The following is a 12459-nucleotide window of genomic DNA, read 5'->3' as shown; positions in this document are numbered from 1 at the left end:
TGCCCCCCCCTCTGTCAAGATGCGGAGAGACCCGGGGTTTTCTTGCCGTCTGTTTCGGTCGAGTTTTCACCCCAGAAATGCATCCTGTACCCTGTCAGAGGGCTGCTGAGGATCCCCACGCAGCCTTGGTCCTGTGATGGGCAGGACGGCGGCAGGGTGCCGGGCACAGCCTGCTCCTAGCCACAAGCTGCTTGCAGGAGCTGACAGCCACGTTCCTCTGGCCCCGTGCCCGTGGGTGCACAACATGCCCTGTGCATCTGTGACCAGTTGGGAAGCTCTTCTGTTCACACAGAGATCTGGGCTAATGCCTGACAGGGCCCAGCACCTGACACTCATCAAACCAGAGCTGACAAGTGCAGTTCGCGAGCTCTTTTTCTGGTAAGGTGGAAGATTTCTGGAAAGTGGTTTGTGAAAAGTAATTTCCTGATAGATTGATTTTTGGAATGAAAGAAACATTTCAGTTTGGATTTAGGTGACATTTTCATAACACAAAACTTCTGGTGGGTTTTGGGGCATTTCCTTAGGAAGATGACACCAACATGACCGCTCTGCCTCTGGCCCACATGAACTGCTACATTCAGGAGCAGGGTCTGCAAGGGAGCAGGGTCTCCACGGAGCTGCATTTCTTCAGTTTTCAGGAGAGACAGCAGTGGGAGAGGGAAAGGGATGCACCGTGCTCCAGGTGGCCCCACCTGGCACACACTTATTTCCGGGCGACAGGAACCAGCAGCAGAAGGGACGGCAGGAGAGTAGCAAGGACGGAGAGCAGCAGGGGGAGGTGCATCGGCCAAAGGAATGCAGGGTTTGGAGGGAGCTGAGGGCAGGAAGCTGGCTATTGCAAGGGAAGAATACTCAGAACTGGGAATAACACCAGTAGGAAGCTCATTTTATCACTGGCACTGCCCGTTGAACCTGTTTGCTCTTATTCAAAGCAAGGGTATGAATCATTCCACTTACAGAGCAATGCTCCTCTACCCTTTTCCTGAGACCTGCCTTGTGTTATCTCTGATAGCCAATAAAAGCACTCAGGCTTTGACTCCTTCAAAGATTTGCTTTAGAAAAAGAAGAAAAAAAACCTCCAGGAAGTGTCCACACACTGTATGCCCGGTACAGATTTCCTGACATGACATCATGCAGCTTTCTGTAAAAGCAGTGGAAGCAGTACTATTGCAAAGGACTATCCTTCTGAGTGTCCAGAAGAAGCAGCTTACAAACCACACAGCTGCAAGGACTGGCAAACCTTTACCCAGGGCTGAGCATCCCAGCAGAAGCTGCTCAGCACCCAATGCCATCCGCACCAGGAAGGAATTCTCCTCTGGGCTGAGGGCAGGTGTGAAAGATGAGACAACAAAGGATAACTTCTTAGGAAACTGAACATCATTCCTTGCACTGAGAGCCTTTCCTTATAGCAACACGTATTGCTGTCACGCCGGGCGTCATTTGCCTCCAGCACCAAGCAGTAGGAGCCAGGCACAAATCCCACGACCGGGGGCGGATGGTGCTGCTGTACAAACACAGCCCTGTTGCCAGGTGCCAGCCTGCTAGCAATCCTGACAGCCAGACACATCTTGTTTTGACTCAAAAGCTGAAGGAACGGGTCTGAAGGAGCGAACACACACAGCCTTTTGCCTGTGTGTACAGCAGGAAGGTTCTTGGAAGGGCAGCAACCCTTCCGAGCCGGGCAGGCTGCTGCCGTGCACCCAGATGCCATGATGTGGCTGTCCCAGAGCACAGCACGGGTGCAAATGAAACAAGCATTGCACACAGAGCTGGGCTGGGCTGGCTGGGTTCAGTGTGCATGACGCTGCCACAGCTTCACCTCACTGCAGGCGCTGGCAGACAGCCTTTGGCCCTGCTGCAGAAGAAGAATTCCCACCCAGGTATCGGTACCATGGCACATGGCCTTCAGACAGATCTCAGCCAAATTTTCTTCCCCGGTTTCACACCTCATCTTTTTCCTCACTCATTTGCTCAATACATTGCAGAACCCGGTTCTTATCTTCATCTTCCTCCTTCTCCTTCTTTTTCGCTCTTTATATTTTAAAAGAAACTATTAAAAATTGTGTATTTTTAGTAGCAAAAGTCCTGACTCTTCTTGCAAGATTCCTGCATTTTCTTTTATTTAGTTGCCACATTACTGTTTTGGATATGAGACTTTCTACTGTGTGTCAGACCCAACCACCCACCAACCCCATGGGGAACAACCTGGGGCTTTCTCCCTGTCTTTGGAAGAGCTGCTGACTGCGAAGCAAGCTGAGGAGATGGCTAAATGCTGCATAATGTGCCCTTAGATACCAAGGCACCAGAGACCACCTTTTTCACAGCATTTCAGTCCTTCTCTTTTCATTAATGCATATCAAAGTTCAATTTAAATTCATTTTAAATAAACTTTCTGAGGAAAAAAAAATAAAAATCTTTTGCAACATCAGTCAATAAAAAGCACAGACCACAAAGCTCAGCTCTGCAGCAGCAGAAGTGATGGTATGTGTGGCACATAGAGCCCAGGACAGGCACCACTCTCACTGCACGTCTCCCAGATCTCATCTCCGTTTGAGAGCTGGTAACACAAAACCAGCCTGATTCTGCACAACAGGAGTCCGCACGGCTGCAGTGGGCCCCCAGCCTGCCTGTTCTGCATGCCCTTTCTGACTATGAGAAAGTGCTTCATATGCAAGTATCCTCTCCGTTAGCTAAACTGAGCAGCACAGCAAGACTGGAACACGTTTCTATGATACATCAGCTGCCTTCAATGCGCTGAACACACAGCCGCTTGTCTTGGCACAGATGGTCTTAAAATGCAAAGTTCCAGCACACGGCATTGTGTATGCTAAATATATCAGTCCTTCAAGGGCCAAACTCCTCACCTCCTGTTAGCTGAGGCAGAGAGAAATGGAATTGTAGACCCTCGTTTTCATAACTCTCACATAATTTTCTTATTAAATCTTTACCTTGTATATGGTCACATTGCCAGTTTTAAAACATGTAACTATGAAAAAAAAAAGTGAATTTTAGAACTTGGAAAGATGAAAGCAGCTCCAAAAACTGCAAGAAACAAAATGTGCTGAAATTTCTGCTGCTGTCTTGGGTAGGAATAATTAACTTTTCTGTTTGCAGTGTAAGTAACCAGATAATGCTATGTAATTGCTTATGATTTGCATTGCTTGAGATGGTATTGCTAATTTCCAGCAATGATTAGCATGGCATTTGAATAATTATTCAGCACCATATCACTTGGACACTTCAATTGCATGCATTTCTACTGTGAAATTCCTGGAGGTGTTCTCAACATTCCTGGTTCTTTGTAGACCGTCCCATTCCTTGTCCATTCCACTGTTTGGGGAAAATGATGGCAAAATGGAAGCTAATAATGTTGTGTACAAATAACTAACTTAACCCCTGGGAAGTTTTTAAAACTTGACTATCGATAGTTGATCTGATTTTATTCACAATTCCCTCTGGAAAAATGGTCTCAACAACAGCTTCAGCACTCACAGCAAACACATTTGGGCGGTGAAGAAATGGCGATACATTGATAGCTTGTGAGTAATTGCCACTGAGCACAGTGTCACACCCTGCCCAGCACAACGTCCTTGTCTTTCAAGCAGGCTGTTTTTCAGAAAAGGTTGGTTCTGTTCACTGTCCCCATGCACAGAGCACAAGCAATGCTCTCACAGCAGCACATATCAAACTGAGCAAAAACTGTATGGAATGTGCTGCTGATATTAATCACAATTTTCCAGAAGGAGGAGAAATCGATACGCACTGGCACTGGCCAGCACTGCGTTGCATTGCCCTGGCACTGAATACTGCCAGAGCTCCCATGCACTGCTGCTGCTGCACTGCCTGAGCTCTTTGCCCGTCCCATTCAGAGCAGAGGGTGAGTTTAAACACCAGCTACCAGCTTCATAGTTTCTCCTCAGTGGCATCTTATAGGTAGGGAACTTCAGCCATTGCTCCAGCACTGTGTTTTCTAAATGCTTATCAGCGACGTGAGTCACTGCTGCCAAGCATGAGTTAGGAACGCTGCAGGCTGAGCGCCTTTTCCCCGAGCTCTGTGCATGCACTGTGGAGCTGGGCATTGCCTGGCACATCCACTTGGCTGCCAGTGCTGGGGCAGTCCCTGAGAGAACTCGCCAACACAAAGCATTCAAGAAGGCAGTGGTTACCTTTGTTTTTTGTTTGTTTTCTTCCAGTAATACATAAATCTCAACAGAACATCTGTCAGGGAGTTAGATTCAGAGAAGGACAGATGGGGGGGGGGAAATGAGCAATGGCATTGTCCTAGCCTGATGGTCAGGGTGGTTTGCTGGGGTATCTCACACCTGCATGCATTCTGCTGGGGTACAGAACTTCAGTTTTCGGCAAAAGTCTTGGTTTGTTTCTCTGCCCTATCAGGAGATTCTGCAGGCTGACTGGGCTGCTGATTTCTTTTAGTTGGGCTCATTTTTTCCCTTTTTTCATATTTCTTCCCTGATTTTTGCAGTCATGAAGTAAGTACATCTTCACATTTTAATTATGATGCTATACAGTGTACAGTGCCCGATCGTCTCTGAGAACCTTCTACTGATGGCACTTTAGTTCGTAGGTTTTATTTTGCTCATATGCATGAACTCAGGGTTACTGCCACTTCTTAAACCACCAGAAATGTAGGCTCAGTCAATTCATTCAGCTACAGAGAGCTGTGAGATTCTCTACTTTTCATTCTACTGCCACCCACGTTACAGATGTCATCCTAAAACCATAAATAGCTGTTGGGGTCTTTGCTTTATTTCTACTATTTACATGACAAACCTTAATGTCATTGATCCTATTTTAAAGGCAGAAAAAAATCCCACACCCATCTGTCAACATTTTAACATTGATTGACTGACAGCACACCAAGAAGGATACTTATGTGCATCTTTTATGGTACAGCAGAGGCAAACAATCATTAGTCAGACTGACAGCACTTGCCGTGGTTCCAGGTGTGACATGAAGGTGATCCACGGCACTCCAGAGATGGATTTCTATTGCTTGTATAAGGACTGGCCTGGCCCAAGCACCGCAAAGCTCCATCATTGTGCTTGAGAATGGAGCTGCTGCTGAGCCTGCCTCTCAGAGACCATCACACGAGTGATTTTCTCCTGTGCCTCACTCTTAGAGCAAACATTTTGCTGTTGGAACGCGTGGAGATATCACCAAATGGCAAGCGCTTTCAGGGTTCTGGCTTTTGCAGGGGACAATTGCAGTTAAGCTGCACTAAGCCTCCAGTGCTATTGAATCCCCACAGCCACATGTGACAGGCCGAGAACTCTCCTTGTAAAGCACTGCTTTGCGTTCCTGGCCCACAAAATAATCCGAGAACAAGGCTTCAGACATCCACTGATTGTTTTACAGAAGACAGCTGTGCCCACTGATACCTCTATTTGTTTGTGTTCATTTGGGGAATACATATTCCTTTGAATATCAATGGAAGCACTATTTAAGATGGGTTGGTGGCTTTCCTGGCAATGGCAATGGCTGAACAGAAAGCCATGTTCTGCCTCCCCACCTTCACAACTACAAGGTCTCTAGCAGTGCAAGAGCTGAGCAAGATGCACTCCCCAGGTGCTTTCCTACGTTAGCATCTGCAAATCTGACCCACAACACAAACTCCAAATCCATGCTCCTAAAAGAGTTAGTACAGAGACTTTGGATGAGCTTGTGAAATCTTATCTGAAGTATCAGACAGTTGAAGATACGAATCAAGACTACAGAAATAAATAAAACAAAAATATTGATCTAAATACATTGTGTAAAAATATTTCTGAGATTATGGGATGAGGTTTTTGAAGGCAAAAAAGCTTGCAGAGAACCAAAGTGGCCCTAAGAAACCTTCTCCCAAATATGGCATTTTTCTCTCACCGTGAACAAGTCAGTATAGATCATATCTCCCGAGATGAGATCTGTGGTGGTTCCTGGCACCAAGAATGAATTGCCTCTTCTGCTGTTGATAAAATCATCCATCGTCTCTTTTAAAGTAACTGCCAAACCAAGCTTGTTTTTCAGTGATTTTGTAATCTGCGTATGAAAGACTTGATCTGGGATGGGACCCCAGCCTGGCTCCTGGGTGCATTCCCTCCGGTCTGAAAGTGGAAAAATTATGCACGCAGGGTCTGATTCTGCACTCAGAAGGGAAGGTGCAAGCAGGGTAACTGCAAGGAAGTCGGTGGAACTTCTCCAAACTGGCAGTCACTAATGAGAGCACAAACTTAGTCCACATTTTTGTGGGAAAAGCAATTGTGTACAAAATATTGCAATTGAATTCATTTGCAATTGTTCTTACTCATAAAACTCAGGAACCGTATACTCTTCAATTGCAGCCATTTAGATTTCAAACTGGGATAAAGGAATCTCCTGACTCAGCTGTAACTGCATCATAGCGACTCTGGAGGGCTTTCTCTCCAAGTGTAACATCCTGAGTTCTCATTCCCACCTAAAGGACATCCCGGTCGTTGGCTGATTTTCTTCCAAAATATTTAATATCTGATCAACCCATTAGAAACAAGCTTCTCATCTTCCTTTCCAATATTATGGAAAGGAGTGGGCCAGCATAACAGAACACGCAGCGAAAGTACGCCAAGTAACAAATCAGATATCCCTCTCCTCCTAGAGTTACTGTCACCCTTGGCAGGGCGAGCTGAAAGCTGGCAGCATCCCTTCTGGCAGCCTTCAGCCCCTCGCAGCGCTGGAGATTTGCCCGCCGTGCCTGGGCTGGTGGAGCTGAGGCGATCAGTCTGCTGCTGTGTTCCCCAGACACAGGGCATGCTGTCCCAACCCGCTGCCCTTCCATGAGGTGTTCCAGCCTCTCCTCCTCCCGCACACCTCTCCCAGGTGCTGTCCTAGAGAAGAGGCAGTGCACGTGGTGAACGTGCTGATGATGTCTACAGCACAAAATGCCATGTTCTGTCTCGATCCGGGGCTGTTCCTAATGCACCTACCTTGGTACCTAACACTTGGTATTCTCCCCCCTTCCAAGCTACCGCAGAACAAAACCTGGGTGAATCCTGTGAAGTTTTTTCTCCCGTGTTGGTGCTTCTTGGGCATAAAGCTGGACTACATCAACAAAAGAAAATAATACTCTATGAAAATAACCTCGAGTCCATGGAAATTGATGGAAATGGCCCCTCAGGCTTAAGCTAGCAGTAGATCGGATTTTAGGTTTCGCATCGAGTGATCTTTAATATTTCTCGTAAGATGTTAATTGTAGAATCATAGAATGGCCTGGGTTGAAAAGGACCACAATGATCATCCAGTTTCAACCCCCCTGCTATGTGCAGGGTCGCCAACCAGCAGACCAGGCTGCCCAGAGCCACATCCAGCCTGGCCTTGAATGTTGGGGCCAGCCTGGCCTTGAATGTTGGGGGGATGGGGCATCCACAGCCTCCTTGGGCAGCCTGTTCCAGTGCATCACCACTGTGTGTGTGAAAAACTTCCTCCTAATATCTAACCTAAGCCTCCTCTGTCTCAGTTTAAAATCATTCCCCCTTGTCCTGTCACTATCCACCCACGTAAGCAGTCATTCCCCCTCCAATGTATACGCTCCCTTCAAGTACGGGAAGGCCACAACGAGGTATTAAGTCTCCCTGGAGCCTTCTCTTCTCCAAGCAAGTTAATTTTTGTCTAAAAGAATAACAAATTCCCATGTGCTCAAAGGAAAAGACAACTGTATTATCTGAATAGACGCAGTAGTATGAATGCAAAATTCCCAAACCCTTCATCTGTTTCCCATTCAGAACAAAATTGATTTAAGTACATATACATAATATTGTGGTCTGAGCAATGGCAGTTTTTTCCAAGATGTCTTAAAAAATATGTCCCCATCATTACCAAGGATAAAAATGTGTCTGAAAGATTATAAAAAAACGTTTACCAACTTCACCATGTCAGGCTTTTACTTTGGAGATAGCAGTACCTATTTGCAGTCAGTGCTGCCAACAATGAGCTGTAATCAAAGCCATAACTGTGATGTGTCCGGGTACTCCAAATAAAGCTCCCAAGCTACTACAGAATCTTTTTAAGTGATTCCAAATAGAAACAGTTTTTCTTACCCAGTACAATGCAAGGACGAGTTAAGTTGCAAAAGTGAACTGCCCAGCAGCAAATAGCCATGTGGTGTTCACTAAATACACACATTATTACTAGCAATGATTCATCCTGGCAATGTTTTCCCACAGAGGTGCTTTATGTGGCCAGCACACGGCTAATCTCAGCCCCCCGGTGCTACACGAGGCACAGCCATCCCCATCACACACGCCTGCCCCCGCCAGCTGTTGTGCCATGCACTGCACACACAGCCCAGCCAGCTCAGCCATTCCTGCGCCAGCACTGACCTCAGTGCTCCAGCATCGACTTCCGCCATCACCGTCACTGTGATGGGCAGAAAGCATGGCGCTGTTTGAACCAAAGGACTTACCCCAGTTCAATTGTACAGCTACAATCTATGCCTGCCATTGGCTTAAATAACTCTCAAGCCAGGTCTGTTCTAGGTACCAAGTCTAGGGATGCTCCTTGATGCTGTTCAACATGGACTCTTGGAGAAGAGTATTGCACTAATGGAAATATCCTCTTATCTGTAAAAGGCTGCTTGTCTTAACCAGCACTTATAGTACAGCTGCCTGTTTGTGACATGCTGAAAACACAGGGTTATGGAAAACAAATGGAATCACCAGAAATGGTGTCTGACGTGGTCAGTCCCAGCTGCAAGCCCACGCATCACCCATTTGTTGTGAACAACCCAGTGTCTTTGCAGTGCTTGCAGAGGAGGCACAACGTCAGCTCCTTTCTCACCGTTCAGGAGGAAGCAGCTTCACTCCAAGAAAAATTGGGGATCTTTCACGCATTGCTCATTGCTTGAGGCAACTGACACAGGTCTGCATTTAGCAGCTACAACACAACAGAGAGTTTTTGGGGAGTAGAGAAATTCAAATATAATACCACAATTTCTATTTACCTCTGCACGTTTTGTATCACATGCATTAAGGGAGGGAACAACACATTTTGTACATGGCTACAACTGACATGGCATTGCTCATAACTGTAATCCTTCTTATCCTTTTTCAGGTCCCTAAAATAGCACATAAATATTACTGAAAATTAACATTCCCTTCTGTACTGCATGTAATGGCTTTTACAGAAGTTCCAAAGCAGAAAAGACAAAAAAGAAACCACTTTAATTATAAATTATTCATAAATACATTATATGAAATAAAATGTTAACGTGAAGAAAGCAGAGGATGCTGCTGCAGCATCCTGCAGTCCAATGATAGGGCACAAAGGCAATGCACAACTGCCAATGCCCTGCAATAGTGACAGGAAGTGGGACTGGAGGTGAAAATTTGTGTAAATGAATGAAAAGCAAGAGAGTTTTCTTCTGAACAGCTACAGTGTGAGCTCCAAGCTTACTGACTCAGTGCACACTAGAAAGTCCTACAGTGAGCAGACTTTCATAAAATGAAAACTTGTGATATTCAAGTATTGGCAAAAAGCTTCTGGTGTCAACCACAAGAGCACATTAAACCACGAGGACTTAACTGAAGAACCGTCTAACTTCAACATCCTTTCCATCAGACTACATAGCCTACTGAATTGTTGAAACATATAGAGAACGTATAAAAGGGATTCTTAACATTGTTACCATGAGCAGGCTGGCAGCCCAGTCACCCTTGTCTGATATGTCTATCAGAAATAATGTTTTTTTCCTATCTACAAAGTAAGATGTTGAATGTCATTAGACATACTGACTGTGCAGGAAAACAGAAATTATGAATGCAGCACATTGGTGCTGCAGGGATGCTCCAGCACAGTGCTCGTGACAAATATGTGGTGCTGAGGCTTGGCTCACCACCATCTCCTGCCTCACCATGCAGCTCCTCCTGGATCCAGTCACGCATCAGTTTCAGAACTGGAGGGCTGCATGGGGTACACTGGCCCAGTATTTAACATGCTAAAATCAACCCTTAGCAGCTATAGGGTGGTTATTTTAAGTGGAAAAATGTGTGTTTCGCAAGGGTTGTCTGTCACCTCTGCTACAACTTCAGTTTTATCCAAAGGCTCAGGCACTGGCTCACTTGGAATCACCATAGCAGCATTTCAGGGTTTTCTACCATTAAAGAAGGGTCCTCCAGGCCAACAATCCAAAAACAAATGCTGACTGTAACTAATGCAACTGAAGGACAGAACACATCTGGACCTCGGGGCATGCAGTGACTCTTTCAAAATCTAGACATGTTTCTGTTCTCCTAATTCCAGTTTTCGAGGCCTTCACACCCTACAAGGAGACATTTTCCACCCTCACTGCCCAGCCACTGCTCCTGGGAGAGCATGGGCTGCCCACACCGTGCTGACCCCACGCACATGGCACGGCTGGGAGCACAGGGTAAGGCCAGGGGTGGCTGTGCCCTGCGGGGAGGTTTGTACACAAAGCACTGCTGCTGCGGTCCTGGCTTCATTTCCTCTCCCAACCAGAGCGCTTTGTTCACAGGAGTAACCATCACCAAGAACTTTCTGCAACTCAACACTTGCTTTTCTAAAATAAAATGTAAAATTCATCCTACGTTTCCCTCTAGCACCTTTATTTTTCAGTTCTATCCCACTTTGCCCTTTCCCCTGCGTGTTTACACCCGAGCTGCAGGAAGCTCTCCCAGAGCTGCCTTCCATGCTAGGTGGAGTTCCAGCTGACCTCCAGGCAGAAACTGCTCAGATAAGAAAACTCAAAACACAAAAGGCAGAGGTCTGAACCAGAAAGATGGCTGATATATCTGGACTCTATTAAAGCATTTGATACAGTGCCTTGAATAATTTTACTTGAATTTGAATTTGCTTGGATCTTGGCACTTTTGTGTGTTTTGAACATTAACTGAAAGTTGGAAGATTACAAACATGGCAAAAGTATTAAGTGGAAGGATGGAGCCTGAGATAATCTGACATACAACTGTTACAAATCTCCTGAAATGTAGCAACAAACTCATTAAATGAGAAGGCAGAAACAACTGGGAGACAGTACCAAACAACAAACAAATAAAGCATAACAAATATATCTGAAAGCATTTAAGAGTTCACAAGTGAATGAGACAAGATGTATCGCACCAAATGAATGCACAAGAGCTGGATGAAAAAGTTCCCAACCCAGGTGAGGCTGCAGGCAGTGCTAATTGGCCTTAGGGAGGGATGATTGCTGACCCCATGTGCAGAAGTGGCTGTCCACCACAATGACAGCACAACTCGTTTCCTTTCTTCTTTTCACAGACTGAAGCTCCGCAACTTTACCCCATTATTTCACTTTATGCTAAGAATCCCCACGCAAGTTCTCTCCTGTGAGATGTACTGCTCAGGGCCTCGTGGGCCACACTCGGACCTGCTTCCACACATCAGCCACACGTGCTCAGCCCTCACAGGCTATCCCTGGGCAGTTTCCCACCTCATTCTGCACCCTCAGGTTCAGGACAAGGCCAAGGTCCAGCACAGGGAAAGGGCAACACATCTGGTGAGCACCGTGGGGCCCATACAGGCCAGAGCCTGCAATACAGCCCCACAGCCACCCCTACCTGGGTGTGCATTTCAGATTTGCTGAGAACAAACACTGGTTTTACAGGGCCTGTGCTAAACTTGAATATAATGGAGTTACTCCAGATGTATAAGGCATAGAAGAGCAGAATTTACCTCAGTGAACCCATTGGATTGCTCAGTGTTACAGTGCTGGAAGGGACGGATGCACTGTTGCCTGGGTTGGGTCTGCACTGAACAAAGGCTCTCAGTGCTACAACACAACGCTAGAAGAAGGATGTGGTGGTGTTAGCTGACAGGTGGTTGAATATAAGCCAGCAGTGTGCCCAGGTGACCAAGAAGGCCAATGGCACCCTGGCTTATACCAGAAATGGGGCAGCCAGCAGGAGCAGGAGGCAATCGTCCCTCTGTACTGGCATTGGTGAGGCCGCAGCTCAAGTTCTGTGTTCAGTGTTGGGCCCCTCACAGCAAAAAAGGCACTGAGGCTCTGGAGTATGTCCAGAGAAGGGCAACAGAGCTGGTGAAGGGTCTGGGGCATGAGTCTTACAGTGAGCAGAATACTGAAAACAGCCTCTCCTCCTCTCAGGTAACAGGGGCAGGACAAGAGATGATGGCTTTATGTCGCTCCACAGGTGCAGACTGGCTATTCAGAAGAATTTCTTCTCAGAAAGGGCGGTGAGGCACCGGCACAGCTGCCCAGGGAGGTGCCTGGAGGTGTTCAAGAACCGCAGAGATGTGGCACTGACAGACACGGGCGTGGGCTGACGGTTAGACTAGATGATCTTCGTGGCCTTTTCCAACCTTAACAGCTGTACGCCGTACACAAGCACAGCGGCGGCTCCTCCCGGCCCGGCTGCAGCACAGCCACCTGCTCTTTGCGCTGAGCAGAAAGGAAGGAAACAGCCCGGGCACGTGAGGTTCCTCCCAGAAAGAAGC

At 46.7% G+C, this 12459-nt stretch overlaps 1 protein-coding gene across 1 annotated transcript in view; it reads left to right on the top strand.

The window, feature by feature from the left end:
• Nucleotides 1-11109: 11109 nt before the first annotated feature.
• FARSB (phenylalanyl-tRNA synthetase subunit beta) overlaps nucleotides 11110-12459 on the top strand; it is a 33180-nt gene continuing 31830 nt past the window's right edge. Inside the window, exon 1 of the mRNA XM_031555071.1 lies at nucleotides 11110-11149. Within this exon, the coding sequence (XP_031410931.1) occupies nucleotides 11110-11149 (40 nt within the window). The remainder of the gene's footprint in view (nucleotides 11150-12459) is intronic.

Source organism: Meleagris gallopavo, chromosome 11, assembly GCF_000146605.3.
Source record: "Meleagris gallopavo isolate NT-WF06-2002-E0010 breed Aviagen turkey brand Nicholas breeding stock chromosome 11, Turkey_5.1, whole genome shotgun sequence".
NCBI classification, from domain to species: Eukaryota; Metazoa; Chordata; class Aves; order Galliformes; family Phasianidae; genus Meleagris; species Meleagris gallopavo.
Note: the sequence above shows the minus strand (reverse complement) of the source record. Positions and strands in the feature narration are given on the sequence as shown.